This window comes from Triticum urartu, chromosome 7 (genome assembly GCF_003073215.2).
Source record: "Triticum urartu cultivar G1812 chromosome 7, Tu2.1, whole genome shotgun sequence".
Lineage (NCBI taxonomy): Eukaryota > Viridiplantae > Streptophyta > Magnoliopsida > Poales > Poaceae > Triticum > Triticum urartu.
Window position 1 is genome coordinate 172,905,889 of NC_053028.1, and position 23,877 is coordinate 172,929,765.

A 23,877-nucleotide genomic window follows, 5' to 3' on the forward strand; every position below is an offset into this window, starting at 1 on the left:
TACCAACACCGCGGTGTGTATATTACCAGAACTTTTACACAAAAATTACAAGAGTATGTTTCACCAACTCTTTTCATTATGTCAAAAAATTACCATTGTGTTTGTATGTGAGTTATCAGATCTGCAGAGCTTAACTTTCCATGTTATGGACACAGAAGTTACCGGGGTAAAATTCAACAACTTTTTTCCTAGTCAAAGTTACCATGGTGTACATGTGTGCTCATATGTTATCGGGTCTGCGGTGCATAAATTAACATGTTATTTACACAACGGTTACCAGTGGAATGTTTCAACAATTTATTCAACGGGTCAAAGTTACCATCATCAGCTAAAACAATGTTTACACATACGTATTTCGTTTTCTGTAATGCCATTGCTCTATTATGTTTTTTTCCGAAAAGGGGGGCAAGCCCCGGCATTGCTCTATTATGTACCAGCCGCCTTAACAATACTACATTTTTCTTTTATATCATATGTTCATAAGAATTATATGATTCTCATAAGAATATCTTGCTCATAAGGATATCATAAAAACTATCTGATTTTCCATAAGACCAACATAAGTTATATTATGCATATACCTTAAACAATAAATTTTGGAGATGCCATTTTCTAGCCAAGAGATAGGTTAGAACTGAAATATTTCTTTCCTTGCAGATAACAAAGGAAGAAAATATTGATGTAGTTGACTAAACAATGAAAGGTTTTCATTTCCGAGAAAGATAAAACTAGGGGAATTGTGTTGCACTAACTGAAGGACTTAATTTTGAACTCTTTGATGTTGCGTAGACTAAGTGCTTCAGGCACTCTTTTGCTTGATAATCATCCAGTTTCATCTGGTCTTGTTGTCAATCAACATCACGTATGCTTCCAAAAATGCATGTAAAGCCGCCTGAAAGTTTCATAGCATTACTCTAAGAGGAATAGTTTCTGAAGACTTTGCCAATGACCAACAGAGTAGTAGTAGTAGTAGACGAACTTACCAACTATTTAGCTCTGCCCTTCGTATCAAAGGATATTTCTAGCACATGTTTGGCAATATTTGGTCGATTAGAGAACAACAACCGTGCTCCTTGAGTTGCTATTTCATTAAGTGAGCAAGATAAACAAAGGGTATGCCAGATAGTGAAATGAAGTATTATGGTTAATGAGACCACTCCCGAAAGATGAATGTTTTAGTACAACAGAAAATTATTAGAAAGTCATAGAAACGTAACTTACTTGTACCAATTAGACTTAGGGTCTCCAATGCACTCTCAATTTCATCAGTATTTTGACTTTCCTCCATCCTCAATATTTTGTCTATGGCCAGGAGCAGGTTCGTAACACCTAACATGGAGAAACCTTGATTAACATATCAATCTCATAACACCTAATAAATGGCGATGATGATAAGGCCTTGTTGATTGGCACACAGCAACCGTACCATACTTCCATGCCTAGATGATAATGAGCCAATGTCATCATCAGAACAGTTGGTTTGATAAAACAGAATATAGCATGGTTCATGACTAGATTAGCAACAAAGAACAGCTCTAGCCTATTGCCAAGTGTAAGTATTACATCACCAGTAGCGAACTCCAAATCAGTTATGCACTTATGCATGCTAGATGGTATCCAAATGCTAAAAGGAATATGGCAGCAGTGCAGAGCACTAACTTTGGCACTAATATGGCAATAGTATGTCGGAGATGGTTAGGCAACGCTGCGAATCCATGGAGAAAGGGGTGATGTGCAGGTGCTTGGCCAGCCGTATGCCGCGGCGATGAAGTTGCATGTCGGGGGCGTGACCGGCGGCGGTGTACACTGCGGCCGTTGATGGTGGGGAGTTGCACGGCCGGAGAGTTGCCTCAGGTTGTGGCGCCAACACGTCGATGGACGGAGCCGCCGACGTGGAGTTGAGAGGCACGGCGAGATGGGATACCGGGGTAGCCATTGCCGAGGATGATAAGGACGAGGAGGCTTGACGGTGAAGTCCCAAGGGCACCACAGACTGGATCCCGACGCCCCACAGGCTGGGGGTGGAGCTCACCCTCAGGTCTCACCTGGATCCGGTGAGGGCGTGATCTTGGGGACGGGATGAGGGGAAAGGAAGGCGAGGGAGGCGGGTGGGTCGTCTGCAGAGCAAGGTCGCTCGCAGAGAAAAATTAGAGAAGAGGCGCGATTGGATCGGGATCACGATCGAAGGGTGTTGACGAGATCGTGTGGCAGTTTTACAATCTATCACATGGTTGTCACATACATATTTCGTTTTCTTAATCCTCGCATGCAGCGATTTAATGCACCTTGATATATGAGCTCGTGATGAGGAGCAATAGAAATAAGACTTATAAAACAGAAACATGAAAATTTTAAGATAAGTCTTATAAATTGGAACATAGGTAGTAGCAAATCACTTCTAAGCTTACACCCGACTAATGACCCGTTTGCTCAGGGCCTTTTCTGACATTGGCGTGTTATCAACTGTACCTGATATCAATTGTCAGAGTCTGACTAGGAACCATTTGAACTGTTTGTTTCGACCAATGAAATTGGTTTCTGCATTACTCTAGCTTTCCTCTATTTTCGAAGTGTCGGCCGGTCCGGTCTGGTGCTTCGCCTGCAGTCACGACTAGGACACGAATAAGCCAGTCTTCCAGTGGAAATCAATGACGAATGGCCTAAGTCCACCTAAAACCGCATGCGAAGAATTCGGCTATAGCAGGGCACGGTAGAGCGCGCCGTTTCATCTAGTGTTATAGATGTTTGCAAAGTGTAATGGTCAAATGACATCGAAGGAGCTATGTACAAAGAAAACATAATTACTTAAAATGTATGTGCACTGTTTGAGCAGAATCTGAAACTTTGTTATTTTTTGTATATGTGCAGTTGGGGGTCGATGACGATGGATGCTCTCCCCCTGACCCTATCACAACGTAACTGAGATGACTCCACCACTCGCAGCTCACAGTGACACAGCACCATGCTCACTCAGGTTGTAGTAACATTGCACCTGCTCTAATGCCATTTTGTGAGACTTGAGGATATTGGTGCTAGGATTTGAGAGGAGAGACACGAAGAACATTTGGGAGCATCCCTATGGTATGCCTGCCTCCTCTCTCAGCTTGCATTTTAGTCCCCATAGAACTATATTTCCTCGCACCACACCAACAAGAGGGCAGAAGCAGCGAGCAACATGAACAGGCCAAGCATTGCCTCGTGTACGATGAGCGGCTAGTGTTCCCGTATTCCTCGATGCCTCCCAAACATAAGACATGAAATGTTCTCTACTGCCACACCATGGCTGCTCAACCTCACAAGTCACAACCATGAAAAAGACAATGTACATGAACTTGTAAAGATGATTGATTGGTATTGTATACATGAATATGCACCTCTTCAATGACAAAGTCGAGGTAAGGTTAATTTCTATCGGCGGGTTGAACCACCAGCTCTCTGTCATCTTTACATAAAAGCAGTCTTTAAGCGAATCTGGTCCAATCCAAGTATCCAACAACCATGCAAATGATGCACCAATGTGAAAAAATGGCGTAGTGATTTACCAATTGGCATCAAATGCGGCGATCACTCAATAGTCCTTTCTCCCTTTGCCCAAGAATATCCTAGTACAATGGCAAGTCAGGCAGTATGAACCAACAATCAGTGACCTCTAAACTAAGCCACCAAAACTCTCTTCAAATTTTACATTATTTGCTGCGGCGGAATATATTTGCAAACAAACAAAAGGGTGGCCACTTGAATCGACCACAGGTTTTTATGGTGACATTAGCAGCTTAAGAATGCTACAAAAAGTGCCACAAAAAAACTATGGGAGTATATAATCTGGTAAGTTGCCCGTCATCTGTGTTTTCTATACAGCTGCTGACGGTGACCCATAAAAGAATGAAGCGCAGAGAGATGTTGCTCATCTGCGTGTATATCTTCTCCCTTTTTTATGAGGGATTATGGAGAAATCCAGCAAGAAATACAACTCAGAAGACATGAGCACTTGCTCGCATGTTTTATATGCTTATTAGTTGACCAGCTGTCCTTTCACGCATGGAGGCCCATCATCATCAAAAAGCATTGCCGGGAATTATCGGCAGCAGCTAGGCACACATAACCACTTCAATAAAATACTGGCTGCTCATTCTTACCACTGAACCACTCTGAATTTTGTGCACGAGCTTGACATTGACCTTTGTTACTCGGAGCCTGTGCAAGTTTCCACATTGCATCTGTGACAGCTGATCACCTAATGCCATTCAATGGGTTCTGCATTTTTGTTAGTTTTTCCCTTTGGTCGACCAAACTTTTTGACATTTTTACCCGTCAGATACTTCAGTGCACGCTCAAGTGTAACCTTCTTTGGGTCGTGAGTCTGCCATCAGTCATTTTCATTGTTAGACTTGCAATGAGAAAGTACAAATTGAGAACTGTATAAATGTAACTGCATATGATTTTTATTATGAAAAATTGTAACCAGTTGACAGCAATGCCACCAACATGGGAATCCTATTTCATATTGTTTCTGGCATAAATGATAAAAACCCTATAATAATACAACAACACATACCTTTGGCACTGGAGCAAGGCTTCTCCTGTGCCGGACGCTAAACCCAGCTTTAGAATGTGTCATAAGTACAGGATGCTCATCATCAGGATGTTTCCCCTGTTAACAACGATATTGTCATGATTCAACTGAGCAACGCGTACAGAATACTAAAATTACAGAAAAGCATACCAGAACTTTTGGATACTGCAATAGCTCAATTGCATCTTCGATGGTGATAGAGTTAATATCTTTGACCTGAAAAGTAGTTCAAAAGATATTTGCAGTAAGTTCATGGAAGGACAATTTTCAAAGTACCGTAATAATTACCTCGGAAATAGGAGCTCTTTTCTGGGACGCTCCTTTCCTATCCTCTCCAACCTGGATGTAGTAACCATAAGGACCTTGTTTTAAGAAGACCTGCAGAACAAGCAAAAATGTTATACACTTGGTTCCCGAGAAATAAATAAAGCCGGATACCATACAGACTGAAAAAACCTTTTCATTTGTATCAGGCTTGACACCAAGTAACCGAGGTTCAAAAGACTTCGGAGTTTCCTCGGAGGTTTCATTTTCGTCATCTTCATCTGATAATGTGCGGGCGATGTACCTATCATAGTTAGTTTAGTCATTAGGCATGTACAATGGTGGCATATGGATACAGATGCCCCATGACAAAAAGTAGCTTGAGGCATCTATATTGATTTTTTCTACCCAACGGAAGCTACTACTAATGGGCCTCATCAAAGAATAGAAAGTAGACTACCACTACACATGCATCCCTACTCTCCACTTCAACTTTTTCAGATTTATGCACCGGACCACACTTTTTCTCCCCAAGCACCCGACTCCTGCCGAGGATCCCGCTACACCATCGGAACCTTCTTTTTCTGATATCCGATCCTACATGGCCTGTGGAGCATCACCCTAGGGCTATGCATTGGCCATGCCCTTATCCTCATAGAAAAGATATGACGAAACTCTATCATCCTCATACAAAACATATGACGAAACTCTATTATCCTCATACCAAAGATATGACGAAACTCTATTATCCTCATACAAAAGATATGACGAAACTCTATTATAATCAAGAAACTGCAGTGGGAATTACAACTTGTAACAAGAGAAAACAAGAATTGCAGCAGGTACTGAACTCCAACTTCAAGGCATTTAATTCATTAGTAGGGATAAAAAGATCATACTTGCATTTCGGATGTCGATCACAGCCTATAAAATAGCCTTCGCCGTACCTACTAACTTTGAATCTCAGGGTTCCTTCAGAACAACTGCAGATATTCAGCAAACATGTTAAGTACTCGTATTAAGGAAGAAACATGGTTAATACATTGCGTAATAGGGTAACATCCTATTTCCCGTGCCAAATGAACCTGTACGAATTGTGCAAACATTTATGTTTGGGAAATGGCCAGCATTAAAATTTTAACTTCCTAAACAGTATAAAATACATTCAAGGTATGATGATGGTATGCATTACCTAGGGCAAATCCTACTATCGGTGTCAAGGTCAGGAAAGAGGATAGGAAGGAATTTCTCTTCAAGCATTCTCTCTACCTGCAACGAGGTCGGTAATTCAAATCCAGATTCAAATTTCAATACTTATAAGTAACTGTAAGATAATATATTATTTGCTAAACACTGGCAATGACCTCTATCAAAAGGATTAGACATGCTAAAATGGGTAGGATGATGTCAGGTGGGATTCAGCAACCTACTGGGGGTTCAGCGATCCCAGCTAGGACCAGTATGCCATTTACCTGGGGTGGTCAGTGAGCTGACTACATCTTACTTTGTACATCTATAAGCCTGTTACCATAATATTATAACGAGCACTGGAAAAATGGCAATTACATAACAGCAACAACAACAACAACAACAACAACAAAGCCTTTAGTCCCAAACAAGTTGGGGTAGGCTAGAGGTGAAACCCATAAGATCTCGCAACCAACTCATGGCTCTGGCACATGGATAGCAAGCTTCCACGCACCCCTGTCCATAGCTAGCTCTTTGGTGATACTCCAATCCTTCAGGTCTCTCTTAACGGACTCCTCCCATGTCAAATTCGGTCTACCCCGCCCTCTCTTGACATTCTCCGCACGCTTTAGCCGTCCACTATGCACCGGAGCTTCTAGAGGCCTGCGCTGAATATGCCCAAACCATCTCAGACGATGTTGGACAAGCTTCTCTTCAATTGGTGCTACCCCAACTCTATCTCGTATATCATCATTCCGGACTCGATCCTTCCTCGTGTAGCCACACATCCATCTCAACATACGCATCTCCGCCACACCTAACTGTTGAACATGTCGCCTTTTAGTCGGCCAACACTCAGCGCCATACAACATTGCGGGTCGAACCGCCGTCCTGTAGAACTTGCCTTTTAAGCTTTTGTTGCACTCTCTTGTCACAAAGAATGCCAGAAGCTTGGCGCCACTTCATCCATCCGGCTTTGATTCGATGGTTCACATCTTCATCAATACCCCCATCCTCCTGCAGCATTGACCCCAAATACCGAAAGGTGTCCTTCTGAGGTACCACCTGGCCATCAAGGCTAACCTCCTCCTCACACCTAGTAGTACTGAAACCGCACATCATGTACTCGGTTTTAGTTCTACTAAGCCTAAACCCTTTCGATTCCAAGGTTTGTCTCCATAACTCTTAACTTCCTATTTACCCCCTTCCGACTATCGTCAACTAGCACCACATCATCCGCAAAGAGCATACACCATGGGATATCTCCTTGTATATCCCTTGTGACCTCATCTATCATCAATGCAAAAAGATAAGGGCTCAAAGCTGACCCCTGATGCAGTCCTATCTTAATCGGGAAGTCATCAGTGTCGACATCACTTGTTCGAACACTTGTCACAACATTATCGTACATGTCCATGATGAGGGTAATGTACTTTGCTGGGACTTTGTGTTTCTCCAAGGCCCACCACATGACATTCCGCGGTATCTTATCATAGGCCTTCTCCAAGTCAATGAACACCATATGCAAGTCCTTCTTTTGCTCCCTATATCTCTCCATAAGTTGTCGTACCAAGAAAATGGCTTCCATGGTCGACCTCCCAGGCATGAAACCAAACTGATTTTTGGTCACGCTTGTCATTCTTCTTAAGCGGTGTTCAATGACTCTCTCCCATAGCTTCATTGTATGCCTCATCAGCTTAATTCCACGGTAATTAGTACAACTCTGAACATCCCCCTTGTTCTTGAAGATTGGTACTAATATACTCCGTCTCCATTCTTCTGGCATCTTGTTTGCCCGAAAAATGAGGTTGAAAAGCTTGGTTAGCCATACTATCGCTATGTCCCCGAGACCTTTCCACACCTCAATGGGGATACAATCAGGGCCCATCGCCTTGCCTCCTTTCATCCTTTTTAAAGCCTCCTTGACCTCGGACTCCTGGATTCGCCGCACAAAACGCATGCTGGTCTCATCAAAGGAGTCGTCCAGTTCAATGGTAGAACTCTCATTCTCCCCATTGAACAGCTTGTCGAAGTACTCCCGCCATCTATGCTTAATCTCCTCGTCCTTCACCAAGAGTTGGCCTGCTCCGTCCTTGATGAATTTGACTTGGCCAATATCCCTCGTCTTCCTCTCTCGGATCTTGGCTATCTTATAGATGTCCCTTTCACCTTCCTTCGGCAATTACATAAATACAAATGAAATTTTGTTTGGACAAGAATACTCTGACTGTGATTTACTTGGGTGATAGAAACGAAAGTGCTGTTCTGATCCCGAGCATCGTTTTTTTTTTTGCCACGTTTTCCACAAATGTCATCTAGTGATGAAACTTTGTAAGCAATCAAAACATTTGTCAATGTTTGGTACAAAAAAAATCTTTTTTTTTATTTTACAGCTCGGGATTAGAACAGCCACGTCCATGATAGAAAGCATTTCATCCGGTAATGAAAACTATCCATCCGAAACAAGATGCACCCATAGGCATAGAGAATGATCTTGGCCCAAAACTTATCATTTATACCACCTCCTTTCCGGTTTATAGGGCTCAATTCAAAAATCTCACCAACCAAGGTAGATGGTGAGTGGTGAAACAATTTTTGTAGTTTGCAAAACCACTCAATTAATGCGCTTGTTTTCTTCAAAAAATTGTGTTTACCAATGCATTAATTGCAATGCATGCATGCATAAAGTACATGCATTGGTCAATTTTCTCTTAATACTTGCATGCAATGATTTATTGCACCTTGAAATCTGAACATGTGATGGGGAACAACCAAATTGAGACTTATAAAATGGGAAAACTAAAAATTTGAGATAAGCCCTATAAACCAGAAAGGAGGGAGTATATCCCTGGAAGAAACGCAAAATTTGCTACATTCAGGAAATGTAACGAGAGGAGAGAGTACCAGCACTTCAATTTAAGAAATGGGTCTGAAACACAGATTTCAGTTGCTATGTCAAACAAAAGCTGGTTTGGCTACGAGATAGAAAAACATCGAGCAATAGCACCATGCAAGTAGTTATGATAGGTGAAAAAACTTCTGGTGCTTGGGTACAGATTTTCCCAGAAACCACAAATAAAATTACCTTTCTAACATCCCATTGACTAGCATCTGCGCAGTATTTGCTGAATCGTTCCCAGTAATCTGTCAGGAGGCCCTTCCATTCAGTTGACCCAGCAGAGACATTGTCTAGCTGTTAATGTGCAGAAAAAGAAAAAGTAATAGGATTATTACAACAACTGAATTCCCATATGCTTAGTTACTTACTGTTAACAACAGAAAGAAAAAACTTCATATTCCCACATCTCCTATTCAGCAAAAATCATCCACGTACTCATCTTTAAGGAAAAGGGCAATCCAGTTAAGAATCATAGCCTTAAGGTAGAATTCCATCTTGACTCTGTACCCTCGGTTCCATTATGAATTTATGATTATAATCCTCTTTAAGGAAAAAGGCTATCCGGTTAGGCTCCATTTGGGAAACCATAAAACTTGCAAACCTGTAAATCACATGCCCCAGTATTTTACTGAACACCAACAAAAACTAGTGTATACATTTGTATTCCTTTGCCCTTGTAAATGTTGTTTTGATACAAGGTATTTAGTTCGCTTGTAAATGGGAATCCCGAGTTAAACACGGAACTAAGTGAGCTCAGACATGAATACAGCAACAGGGAGACAAATAGAAGTTTCAGTATTCAACAAACAATAGGTGTGTGCTCTGAACACACCAAAATTCAACCTAAACAACTCTGAATGTACACACGTACAAGAACTTTAGTATCTGCATCCAAGAATATTCAAGACACAGAGCAACAAATTTGGCAACCTAAAATCCTAGTATCAAAAGCGATCAAGATACTCGACTGAGTAGCACATGTGACAATTATAACACCCTGCAGATCTTACTGGGGGAGGTCAAGCATTGAGGAGCTGGGGAGGGAGTTGTCCGTGAGAGGCGTGGATAGAGAAAACATGGTCAGATCAAGCAACGTAGAGAAGGCTCTGTGCTGTCAGTGAAGGAGACTCGGACGGCGACAGTGGAAGGGTGGAGGAGCAGCTCAGTGCCGCCAGTGAGGGTGGGGAGAGGGGTGGCGCTCGAGCATTGAGGAGAGTACGTGGCCATCAACAGCCGAAGAAACAACGAAAGAGGGGAGCTTGTGGCGGACGGCGTCTACCTCAATACCTCATCGCCTGTGGTGATCAGCAGCTGCATCTCACTCTGCCCCCCATATTTGTCATATTTATATCCAGACGTACCTCTACCTACCAAATTATTACTTTCCTGATGTCTACGGACCAGGGCTCGACTAAAACAGGGGATCCAAACAAATTTTGAAAGGCCCGAGCTAATTTATCACAGGCCTGTAATTTAAGCATTTATTAGGATCAAAATTGGGCTTCCAGACGGGGCTTTATAAATCATAGCCCTAGGGTAGAATTCCATCATGACTCTGTAGCCTTGCCATAACAAGTTTTCTTATAATGGATTCAGAATCACAATTCCAAAATTATTCTGCAGCCATATTGCTGGCTGAACCTGAGGCAACAGCAGACCAAAACCACTCAATTTTGCATATTTTGAACCAGTTACACGTTTCTAAATAATATTGTTGGTAGTATTATTTAAAGCAACAAAAGAACTATGAGCATGGTGTAACCTTTCTTTAAAAGTATGTGGATCTCACTTTCTACTGAAATCAACCTGCAGATTTCCTAGAATTTCATATTTGCCTAAACCGCTAGATAAGCTGGTTTCTGAAACCATGGTAAAGAACAAGCACATACAAAACGTGCAGATAAGCTATAGGTTGAAAAGTGTTTAGTACCTCCGTCTCCATGTTAGCAGTAAAGCTGTAATCGGCAATCTCAGAGAAAAGATGTGAAAGAAATGCTGAGACCTGGAAAACATATGGTTGAGCATATTTAAAATTAAAAGACACAAGAAAGCTGAAATATCAGACACAAGAAAACTGAAATAGTGCAACCTCAGCTAGGTGAACTGAAAGAATAACCTAAAACACAGTCTAAAACAATATGCAACAAAATTAAACAGCAGAAAAATGAAATAACAGGTGAAGTGTACTTGAGCATTTGCAGAACCATGAAATGTATAACGTTGTAAATGGTTTGCAGAGCAATATGTGTAGGTTTTAGTGAGTTAATCCATCTTTGTCATCTTAGAGACACAAGAAAGAGTAATAAAGATACAATGACAAGATGAGTAGAAGACGCGTTGGTAAAATGCATACAAATGCACTGGAAGTGGAGATAATATGATACAAAAACAATGCACTTAACTGTCAGACATTATATCTATGCAAATCAACATAATGGTTTCAGATGGCAATCAGAACAGGATCTTTGTAGAAGGATGAAGATGGCATCAGGAACAAGAACATACCATTCGACCACGAAACTCAGGGTGCAGAACTCGACTTTTTATTGTTACGTATTTCCGGTCCTGGATGGCACAAGTATGGCAAAAACTCTTATCCATTCGCACAAGTAGTTGATAATGATAATGAATTAAGAAAGTACCGCCGATTGTAATGAATGAAACTACAAATTGGCATATGGTGAATCCATAGGCCTTCGCAACTGCTGGTCTTGGCCATGTGTTATTGTTATCAAAACATGATACTTGTATATCTAGCCTGGATAAAACTGAAAACTAATCATTTGTGCATACTGGTAACCGCCGAGGGGACCTGTTAGTCTGTGCCAGAACTCAAAAGAGTAGGCCAGTTCTAGAAAATCGAACCCATGTTGCAGACCACTAAAAAAGTCACTTTCGCAGCAACCTAAAAGTCAACTGTGACATGCATTGCTAAGTTATCGCATGGCATGTGTGAGTTTTATGGCATGAGGATATATGCAGCAGTTGAGGGGCAACTACATGAGCCAACTAACCCAAACATGTCATTCAGAGCCTTGACTCGGAAATCATCAGATATACTAGAAAGAGCTAAACAGACATTGAAGAAAGGGAATGGGATGTATTTTGGGCATAACAATAAGTAGCACGTTGCGCTACCTGCAACACCCTCATTATAGAGGCGTACGTAGACGGCCTTCCAATTCCAAGTTCCTCCATCTTTTTAATCTGGAGATTACAAGGCACGCGGTGAAAATCTTAGGTTACAGAACAAACCAATACTAAGGAAACCTTCTTATTTCAGGCAAGTACAATTATAAGAGGAACAACACGTGAAAAATCCAAACCGTAGGTTATTACTGACCAATGCACCCTCAGAATAACGGGATGGAGGTTTAGTAAAGTGCTGCCCAAGATTCACGTTAACGGGAGACGCCAAATCTTTCATCTGAGAAAAAGGATATATGCTATGACTTAGTTCAATGATGGCCAGCAATATGTGGTCAAATGTGTAATCAGTAGCTGCTAACCTTTAATTTGGACAAGGCCTCAAAATTATCCTGATGTGCAGCTTCTCCTTCAGGGCTTTCACTGGACCCACTTGCTTCAATGTCCTATAAGCAACACATTCTCATTAATGGGTTCACTAAGCTCATAAAACTGAACACCGGGCACACGGACATTTTATAAAACACAACCTTTAAGGAACACATTCACATTCCCATTCTATCCATGCAAAAGCTTAACCATCAACTCCTTAAAGGAAAACTAGATGCTGATAAATTGGCAGAAATTCACGCATTTAAGCAAAAGTAGGAAATAAGACATCCTGTGGAGAAAAATAGATAAAACTCTGCGGGGGATTACATGATTACGGAAACGGCACAACACAAAACACTATAAAGAAAATTCAAATAAGCTATTCGGTAGATTTACTGGTGAAAAACAGGGCATATTTTATTCACATACATAATATAAGAATAGGAATGCAAAAAAGATCAAAAATTGCATCAGTGGAAGATAAACATTCAAGCAAGTTCAGTAAAAAATCAATAACAGACTAGCAAGTTAATGATCATACTTAGCAATGTACAGTAGTTGTGTGTATACTTCACAGATTCACACCATAAATGAGTCAAAACTTCCCCACAAAAAATGTGTCAGGACATGTTAAATTTGTAGATGATGCCAAACTAACCAGGAAGAACCTGCTGAAAATGGTCGGTTTTCATAACAGGCCAAAGGCCATTTTTTCAAAAACAAGACAGTTGGGAGCTGAGACCATTAAGCACACCCTCCTGATATGCATCTTATGAAGAATATGTGTATTAGTATTATCATTGTTGCATACAATGATCCTTAGGTTTTACAAAAAAATAAAATGGTCCGTTAACGCCAGCGAAAATTTCCCAGAAAACCGGAAACATCCAACTGGGAGATTTATAGCCAGTCTCTGGAAATCAAACCCTGATGCCACATAAGAGTTTATAGAAAAGGAGGAACATAGGTACTATAATTCATGTACTCCACAAGTATTGCCAAAAGTAAGATTTCTATGAATGGGAAACATACAGAGGAAAAATCAGAAAGAACTATGGGATGGACTAGTCATATATCAATTTTTATTTTGGCCCCTGTATCCTAAATTATATCCACATCTAACTGAGAATACATTTGTCATCTATGTTTATATCCAAAAGAATAAAGCAGTGGATCGGAAAGATTGTATTTGAGCCATCACCCCTAATGCACACATAAATATATATGCGGTGTTATGAAGTAGGGTTTGTCGAGGAAAGAGAGGGACACTCGTCGTATTTGGGACAAGGCTAAAGGTAGAAACTCCCTAATTCTTGCTTAATTCAACTCAATGGATTGCCTCCTGTTTCGAACAGGGTGGGAGGCCCTGACAACTCCAAGTAACAGAGAGAAAGGAATCTGTTCATATCTTAAACAATTCGCTCAAGGCCTATGAAATTAACTGAAAGGAACTTAATCACGGCTACATCTAGCAGCAGGCGCTGAGCACGTCCTTTGATGTTGGTGTGGACCAGCTCACGTCGTAACACATACAAACCAAATTAAGGTTACGGAGATGATAAAGACCAACCCAATTATGCAATCATCCTCATCCCTTGAAACATGAAATGTTGTCGTGAGTGAGATGAATACAGCATATTTTCTACTGAATCTACTCATAGGCTGGCCAAAGTAGCATAAAGGAAAGTGGAGAAGGCTACATTAGAAGACAATCAACATATTTTCTTACCTGGGCAAACATAAGTAACGGAAGATCAAGAAGCCTAGATGGATTAAAATTATAACTTACCTCATAGATGGCTTGGTACCCCTTGAAGTCAAGCCTTGATGCAGATGAATGAAAAATCATGTCGCCTTCAGGATTACTAATGTCAACTTGAATCTACAATGTAATTATTAACGCGCACACAGAATAAGAAACTAAGCATGGAAATAATGAAAATCTAAAACAAAAATGTAAGAATTTAGCATGTCTTTAAGTTGCATATCAAAGAAAATGGATGTCATTTTCATTAACTGACACAGCATCAAAATGTATATATTTAGCACAACAATCAGAAATCTGTTTGAAGAGCCACAATAAATTGGATGAAATCCCCCCCCCCCCTAAGTTATAACAAATTTTAATAGGTAGATGCCTCATCATGATGTTCTTGTACTCAAATACTCAATCATATCATATACAACTAATCTCAAAAGATGACCACACATTTATTCTTGCACTTTGCATAGATTCCTTTAGAATGCAGACATCCCTTTTTAAAGCACTGGGCCGGACTTGCCCCTGACTCTCAAAAGGAGCTGGAGGTTTTGCCTCAACTCATTCCTCACTGTTTCACCACACTTGTCCATTTTATTGAGAAATACAAATTCAGAATGTTAAAATAGCTGCATTCTCTCCGGTTTTTACCGTTATTTAAAGAGGGGGGGGGGGGGGGAGGTTCACGGGTAAAGCATTTCACTTCATATGGCCATCGGACAGCTATCTATACTGACTTGGTTCTGTACATAAGATGACTTGGTGAAAGTCGTGAAACAGATGGCTTAGCTGGTAATGAAAAAACAGACTGACACAACAAAGAAATATCGATACATTTAGGCACAATGCTCTGTCATAAACACAGCCGCCTCATTTATCGACGGAAAGGAGCTGAACATAGGTTAGCTTGATTAGACGTCAACTTACAAATCCCTCTTAATTCTATACCTGTCATGATTTCCATAGACGGATGAGAGGAGTTTTCTAAACCTACGGTCAACTGAACCAACGATATAACATAGAAATATGAGCAGCAAGCTACCAATGCACTGCAAACTTGTTGAATTCATATTTCTTTCAAATTGGAAGCATATGTTATTCGTGGTTTTTAATGAGGAAAGAGTAGGGGGCTGATCGCCAAATTATTTGCAATCTCGAATCTCAAAAACATGTGTACAGTGAGATTCTTTGGTCTAGCTGAGCCAAGGTTCAGAAAAACATTACTGGAGACAATATGGCTTTGTAAAAATGCACATAGTGGCCAGTCATCCCAAAGAATGGAGTAATAAACAACAGATAAAAATGAAGACAGTAACCAACCAGCTCAGTCCTTGAAGCTTCCATTTGGCAAGCCATTGTTCTTCTCCATATTAGAGTGTACAGTTTCAAAGAATCCTCATCAAGTATTCCAATCAAAGATGCTGAAAGAGATACCATGATAGTCATAGAACTAAAAATCGAAAACAATAAACCAAAACTATAATGCTCAAATATATATACGCAAGTAAGAACAAGAGATGCTACAGAAGATTTGGCAAAACAAAGAAACATTAGCAACTTTTAATTCTGAAAATGGAAAACGCACGCTTCAGGTACTCTTTCAGCCCTACAGCGCATGCAGACTTCAAGCATAACCATCATTCATTATGAATGGGTCAATTATAAAGCATGTTCACAACAGATGGCAAAACCCTGCTGATTACAAATCAAGAGGTGATATAGAGAAGGTTATGGTAGATGTGGAACAGCGAGTACATGAGAACTTACATGAACTAGTAAACAACACCAAGCATGCCATTCAAACACACAACATATATCACCTCTTGATTCGTAATGAACTACTCCCTTCGTTCCAAAATAAGAACTAAAACGACAACACTTATTTTGGAACGGAGGGAGTAGTAAACAACACCCACCATAGGGAAGAGAGAAGGGTGGGTTGAAGGAGCTAAGGTTTGGGCTGTCGGTGTCATCAATACGGAGTGGAGAGAGGGTGCAAGTGTCTAGCCAGATGGTCCCTAAAATCCTACGATTGTCTTGCCATTGATTGTCTATTTTCGATAGTCTCTTTTGGATGTATTTCTGACCCAACAGCGGCTCTCCGTCACCCAACGCCATTGTACTTCAAGTCCCCTTGTCCCAATTCTCTCCATCGGAACAAATGAGAAATGTAACAGGCAGAGAAAGGACAATAAGTAAAGGAAACACCTTTAGTTGATACTCAATAAAAACTTTAGCAACCAAAGATTGCAATGGGCTTGAACTGTCAAATAGAGTATATATATGAAATCTGCAACTCACGAACCACTAGCGCATACCAAGTATGTTTATCGGAACCACCACCACCACCACCACCACCACCACCACCCCACCCCACCCCACCCCACCCCCCGCAAACCACCAACAAAAAACACACTAAAAATGATTTACGGTAGTGCAGCATCGATAATTAAGTAAACACAGAACTACAGGAGGGTTTATTACATGGCAACCTCCTTATGCTGGTGGGCCTTATGGCTTCATGGGCCTCTTGAGCATTTTTCACCTTATTCAAGTACTTCCTAATATCCTCTGGTGCATACTGCTCTCCATACCTAGAACAAATACTTGTTAGCAAGAATGGAAACCCCAGGTGACATACTGATAAACAGGAAGGTAATATGTTGAACTCCCAAGATACTGATCTCTCAAACTACTGCCTCCGTTCACTATAATAAGATGTTTTAACTTTTTTCTAAATCAGATGTATGTAGACATGTTTTAGTGTGTTTGCTCACTCATTTCAGTTTGTATGTGATCCATATTGAAATATCCAAAACATAGTGAACGGAGGGAATAGCTTCTAAAGAACAAGATTAGACAAGAAAAGAAATAAACTCATAAAAATGATACCAGAAAGCTCTCCAGCCATTCCATCAAATATGCAAAACAGTTGGAAGGTTATAAATATTTAGTAATATAGTATCAAATATTATGTCTCACAATATCAATCCCATATATCCTGACAACAAGAAATGTTGAAATTGGTCACTCAAACACAAATCAGATTATTGGGCACAACGTAATTGATCAACTAAACATGAAACAAGATAGATTAGCAACCCAGAACAAACTTAAGTAAACAAGCTTCACAAAATATTCCAATAGAGTATTACCTTTCTTTCACTAACGAACGAATATCTTCTGCGGCTCCATCAGAAATCTTCAATGGGAAGGACAGAATAAACAAATAAGGTAACAGTTTCGGGCCATTAAAACAAGTACAGCATAACAATCAACTATCATTGATAACTGACAAGAAATTCTCAAATCGAAGGATAGAAAGTAGTATCTTTCATGCACACATCACAACTAAGATTTTGTAGCCAAATCGAGTATTTGAGTTAATAATGTTCATATATAAACCATTATGTGTTTCATGTAATTGAAGTTGGCGTAAAAGTTAACTCACTTGGGCGGGAGTGGATGCACAATCTCACCACCTAAATTCAAATCATCACTGCTTGAAAAACTCATGCATATATTTCTTCATTAAAATGCACATGAGTTCCTCCTACTTGTTCGTTTGTGATATTATTACTACTGTAGCTACCCAGGGTACTAGAAATATACATGAATGGAACTAAATAATGAGAAAAGCAAGTCAAGAAATAATAGAGCAGACAGTTTATTTGGAATAGCAGTAAGGACCTATAGAACTCCATTTTCCTGATCAGATGTTTGAGCTGATAACTAAGTTTTTTCATCTACTAAGCAAAAGCATCCGTATTTTGGCCGTAGCATCAAGCTGGCATTTCTACTTGAAAAACTTATCGGCTTCCTATCCAAGGATGAGTATTGTCACTGTGTCAGCATCAGATTCAAGCAAGAAACAAGATCACCCCACTCTATAATCTCCCTCCTTTATCCAAGTGTCACTCCCCTTAAAGACAGAGCCATGTGGAATCTTTATCTACAGTCACTTGTATATAGAGTGACCAATCTGATGGTTTTTTGTGTGAATGCGCCAATTTTAACCAACAACCACAGATCACAGAAAAGAGACCGAGAGATTGTTTTACCCTACCAACATGATACATTTATAAACAGAAAGACTACTTTGGCAATCAACTTGAGACATTTACAAACATATACTCCCTCCTTCCATCTATATAGGGCCTAATGCGTTTTTTAAGACCGCCTTTGACTATTGACAAGATTAATAGTACATGACATGCACAATGTGAAAATTATACCATTGAAAGCTCCTATCACATACGAATTTAACGGTGTGCTTTGTGTAAGTTGCATGTCATATATTATTGCTCTAATATTTGGTCAAAGTTAGCCTCGAAAAACGCATTAGGCCCTATATAGATGGAAGGAGGGAGTACTACTTTGGCAATCAACTAAAGTAGGATGGTACGTACATGAAACCCATCTGTTCTGAGGTACGTTATTAACCCTGTTGTTTGTTCTGACGAAAGACTGATCCCTTCATAAAGCTTCTGGGCTACCTGCATTCAGACAGTGAACCACATGAGTCAAAAGATCACTACATGTAAATGACAGTATTATAATAGTAAAGCTATGCATCTAAGTTCTTATTAAGTAGAAACAACCTTCATGGTACGCCCTGCACCAAAGTGTAGTTTGTTTGCTGCATCCTGCTGAAGGCTGGATGTTATATATGGCATTGGAGGATTCTTGCAGATTTTGCTTCTCTTAACACCTCTTACTTCGAATTGGCAAGAATAAATCCTCTTTTCTATTGCTCGTGCTTCTTCTTGAGAGCTTATAGAAAGCTGATCCAACTTTTTTGAATTGAGAAGCTTTATCCGGGATGTAAGACATAGGCCTTTTGAAGAATCCGAACACTGGGTTTCGAATTCAGTATCAACAGTCCAATATTCCAGCGGGGTAAACCGTTCTATTTCAGTCTCCCGATCACATACAAGAGCCAAAGCTGCAGATTGGACTCGTCCAGCTGACTGACAACCAGGCAACTTCCTCCATAAAAGTGGTGATATGCCAAACCCAATCAAATAATCAAGGGAACGACGTGCAAGGTAAGCATTAACTAAGTCCATATCAATATATCTTGGAGACATTAAAGCGTTTTTAATAGCATCCTCCGTAATTTCATGGAAGACAACTCTTGCAACAGTAACATGGGAACCCAACACATCCTGCTGCTGTTCAAGCATTTCCTTTATGTGCCAAGCAATTGCTTCACCTTCACGGTCAGGGTCAGAAGCGAGAATCAAATTTTCTGCTCTGGAGATAAGAAATAAGCAATAATAACAGAAGACAATCAGCAACAGCTTCATAAAGCAGGGGAACTCAACATGGAAACTTGCACAAGACAAGTTTAGCAAATTTATGTAATATATACAGTTAGCCCTAGTTTTAAGTAAGAATTAACTCAGACACATGTATGACACTTACTATAAGCTGAAGGCAGATCTAGAGAAAAAAAAGGTTTAACTAATTAGCTTATACTTAGATGTGGCAATGAAGAATATAGGCATAAATACTTGAACACAAAACTATCTGCAGGAACTGTTTAACAGTAAAAAATCTGCATATGAGACGAATCAACCATCACCAACGCCATATTGTTGTTATAGTTTCTATCCATGTGTCTTCGAAAGGCTCAAGTTTAGACAGAGCATAATAAATCTAGGAGATTTAAGACATGATACTGTTTATCACTCTGCACACTTCACGGACAATATAATTTATGCTCAAAGGTGAATGGCTCATGCATCCCAAAAGATATTAGTACTCACAACATTACATTACATCCAAGAAAGGTTATGAACTACATGTTGTAAAACAGAAACCAAGACGACTATCATGTGTTCACTCAGTTAAGCCTTGCAGAAAGTGACAAGGATATGGACATATGGTATTGCATGGAATACAAGTTTTTAGAGACAAACATATGACCCATAGAACGTAGAAGTAATTAATTATGTTAATGTGTCATACTTTCCGAGCAACTAATGCATAGCAAACATATATGTCAAGAACGAAATTTGAACGAAGTTAGCGACAACCAGCCTATAGAACATACCCTTTCAATGCAACTTTAATGCTTTTAAGGTGCGTCCAGGCAGCAGTAGGCACCTCCCATACCATGCTGAAGTCGTCATCAGGGCGGACAGATTTTGACCTTCCAGCTAGATCTCTCACATGACCATAGCTAGGTAATACTTCATACATGTCCCCAAGGTATTTCTGAATAACTTTTGCTTTTGTAGCTGATTCAACAACAACTACTGATTTAGCTACTGGGGGGTAAAGAGGTACAAGTGGCCTCCTCTCGCTACCAGAACTATCAACAGTGGTCTTCATGCAATTCTTGGCTTCAGCGGCTGCAATAGCAGCTGACTCCTTTGCTTTCACAGGTTTCTTCGATCTGGTTACTGTTTTTTTCTCTTTGGAACTACCAACCCCTTTCTTTGGTTTAGATGCGTCAACCTTCTTTTCTTCTTGCATCACACTAGCTTTCTCAGTTGTCTTCGCAGCTGTTTTACTAGTTTTAGCAGAAGTGCTCTTCTTCTTGGTAGAAACTTTCTTTTCTTTCACATCTGCACTAACTTCTTTTTTGCTGCCTCTAGAATTCTTCTTCTTCGCAATGTCCTTTTTAGTATCTGTACCACTCTCGCTGCACTTGCTAGTGGATGTGGAAGCCTCATCAGCGATGGTGCTACACGCAGCTAGTGTGCTTTTACGTCTCTCAGATCTATGGACGTAACTATGGGCAGCACTCCCATCTTCCCTATTTATATTTGGATGGCTAAATGAGCTCTTATTTCTAATGAGAAGCCTTAACTTTTTACCATATGCAGTCGAGAAGAGCCGTGAATTAACACTACTGGTAGCCTTTAAAGCAACTCCACGGATAGCTGCTGTCCTGGAACTTACAGAACTGTGGTACCCCGAGAGCCCAGTAGTCAAAAAGGCACTGCTTCTGAGCTGTAGGGCGAGCTGAGAGCTGTTTCTTAGAGACATTTTCCTCGTTGCACTATTCCGTACTGTGACTCCACACATTTGACAATGACGGAAAGGCGAATAAGGCATGAAGGAGCATGAGTATCTCTGGGAAGTCCCAAAGTGAAGCTGCAAAGGTAACACATACACAATACTTAGAGAGCATGCATAAAAATCCGTGTTTGATCATGCTTATTGGACAGAATCATGCCAAAAAAAACTGTCAAAGAAAAGCATGGTGCAAGGGGAAAAGCATTGTCGTTCTATCAGTGTCATATTAATCTTAGTCGTGTCAACAAAAACGAATGACGCTACAGAAGAAGCAGTGGTCTAACTAGAGCAGTATAAAACTAAAGCATTGTGTGTTTCGATACAGTGATCCAACACAGGGTGTGTAGGTAAAGCATGTCTTTTTCTCGCAACATGAATGCCGGCGTACTAACATGACATTACACGGTCAAATGAACTACGGACAATGAACAACCACCACTGGCATTGTGCCGCTAAGGAGCCAACAATGCAAATTGCTCCAATTATTTACTTTTTCTAGACGAAGGCATGCAGCAAAACTGGTCACACAGGCAAAACGTCGAACACCCATCGCTCACCCGCCAACGCCCCGTCAGACGGAGAAGCGTGCTGGTAGTAACGAGCAGGAGGGGAATGGAAATGAGTTAATTACCATGGCCGGCGCCGGCGGCAGCGGCTTGGTGGCGAGGGTGAGGGCGCGGTGCGCGTAGCCGTGCGGGAGGAGGCGGCGGAGCTGGAGCGCCATTGAGAGGGGCGGGGGCGGCGCTCAGGCGAGGAGGAGCATGGGCGGCTGGCTGGCTGAGGGGGTCTAGCTAGGGTTTTAGGTGGGAGTGGATAGGGGGGTGGGCGGGGGGGAGGCGGCGGCGGCTTCCAGTCCCAATGGCCGCGGAAGCCTCTTCTCTTCAATCAGGAGCGCTTCTCCCTCGGGCCCTCCCACAGCGCGAGCCACGCCACCATTTCTTTCTCTTCGGCTCTGGCGCCTCGTGGCTGTCCCTGGGCCTCTCTTGGTCTTGGGCCCGCGGGCAGCCGCCAGCGGGTTAATGCCTGTGTGTGTGTGTGGTGGTACGGGCGATAGAGAACGTGCGTGCTCCAAGGCCCAATATTTCCGCAGCTTTCGGACGGAGCAAATAGATAACGAACGCTTCTTCGTGAACCTTTGAAGGATTAGCTCATACACATCGTTTATAAAAGAAAACGGGTCTAACGCACTGTTTGAAGATAGACTAGAGAGACCAGAAAAGTTTTTTCATGACCGAGCGTCCCAACGCTAGAGAGACATATGCCGATTAAAAGTAATCAATCAAGTGTTCTTTATTAACGATCTTTCGATTATATACAAAGATGAAGGGGGGGCCTCCTGGATTAGCTTGCCTGGCGGTGTGTATGCGTTATGTGTTGTCTTCATACTAAAAACATCAATGTCCTTTGGAGTTGAGACTACCCTCCATTTGTGTGCTAGATTGGCCACTGGTTTGATCTACGAGAAATATTTTACTATTGTTTTACATGAAACGATTGTGTGATTATTGTATACATTATGTACAATGTAAATCGATGTTCATGAGTCAGGTCTCTTAGACTGATGGGTACATGTACTTCGGTTTATTTGGTTAACCAAATAAACCAAACCGATATATTTTGGCTAATAAGGTTTGGTGGCTAGTTTGTGTGGTTATTTTGGTTGTCTTTCTCCAAAATCAAAATTATTAAAAACCGAATAAACTGAACCGTATAAACCATATTAACCGAACTCCCAGCCCTAATTCTCGGTATATATCTAATACATTTTTCTAATAGTTGTCAAATACAAGATTAATATTTATTGAATACTCCCTCCGTCCACGAATAAGTGTACATCTAGCTTTTGTTTCAAGTCAAAGATTTAAAATTTTGACCAACTTTATAAAAAAGAATAGTAGCATATATGACATCAAATTGATATATTATGAAAGTACATTTCAAAACAAATCTAGCGATACTAATTTAGTGTCATAAATGCTGCTACATTTTCCTATAAAATTGGTCAAAGTTTTAAAACTTTGACTTAGGACAAAACCTAGATGTACATTTATTCATGGACGGAGGGAGTACATGGTCAACATTTTTTCTATAAACATTTAACATTTTTCAAATGCTTGAGTAACATTTTTCAAATAACATATCTACATTTTTAATACATGATCAACATTTATTTAGAATATTCAAAAGTATAAACGAAAGTTAAAAAATGAAAACAAAAAATATGCCAGGAAGAGCTTATAAGTGTATTTCAACAACAACAACAAAGCCTTTAGTATCAACAAGTTGGGGTAGGCTAGAGGTGAAACCCATAAGTTCTCGCGACCACCGATAACAAAGCTTATGAGTGTATTAGTTACAACTAATTTAGCATCTAGATTAAATCAAAATGACAGGAAGGTCTTCGTGCATGTCCTCAATTTTAATTATTTTTGGTCCATCAAGTAGTTGGTGGAATGAATGATGTATGGCAATATAATCATTATTATGCTCTTATAATCTGCTGCGTGCTACTACTTCGGACAAGAAGTGGAAATTCTGCTGTGTGCTACTACTTCGGAGAAGAAGTGGAAATTTTACACAATGCCTGTGTGTTTAACTTATTTTTTTCTTTTAATAAAATAGTACTATATGTTTCCTCTTTAAAGC

The 23,877-nt window shown here is 40.5% G+C and overlaps 1 protein-coding gene across 1 annotated transcript; it reads right to left on the reverse strand.

The window, feature by feature from the left end:
• Positions 1-3,545: 3,545 nt before the first annotated feature.
• Positions 3,546-22,169, reverse strand: LOC125521562 (DNA topoisomerase 1-like). The gene is made up of 21 exons (XM_048686627.1): positions 21,863-22,169; positions 20,261-21,309; positions 18,804-19,458; positions 18,612-18,698; positions 17,358-17,404; positions 16,687-16,796; positions 15,523-15,623; positions 14,233-14,325; positions 12,434-12,517; positions 12,268-12,351; positions 12,063-12,131; positions 11,430-11,489; positions 10,855-10,926; positions 9,111-9,218; positions 6,030-6,106; positions 5,737-5,820; positions 5,030-5,141; positions 4,862-4,951; positions 4,724-4,789; positions 4,556-4,651; positions 3,546-4,360 (listed from the first exon to the last, which is right to left on the reverse strand). Exons 1-21 carry the CDS (start codon positions 21,953-21,955, stop codon positions 4,235-4,237), a joined length of 3,363 nt encoding a protein of 1,120 aa, XP_048542584.1. The 5' UTR covers positions 21,956-22,169; the 3' UTR covers positions 3,546-4,234.
• Positions 22,170-23,877: the final 1,708 nt, after the last annotated feature.

Excerpts from the sequence above, each read along its gene's own strand:
- LOC125521562 (XM_048686627.1), bottom strand. The coding sequence starts at position 21,955 with ATGGCGCTCCAGCTCCGCCGCCTCCTCCCGCACGGCTACGCGCACCGC. Across the intron at positions 19,459-20,260 it reads ATTAAAGTTGCATTGAAAGG|AGCAGAAAATTTGATTCTCG; the intron begins GTATGTTCTATA and ends TCTTATCTCCAG. Across the intron at positions 6,107-9,110 it reads GTCAATGGGATGTTAGAAAG|GTAGAGAGAATGCTTGAAGA; the intron begins GTAATTTTATTT and ends ACCTCGTTGCAG.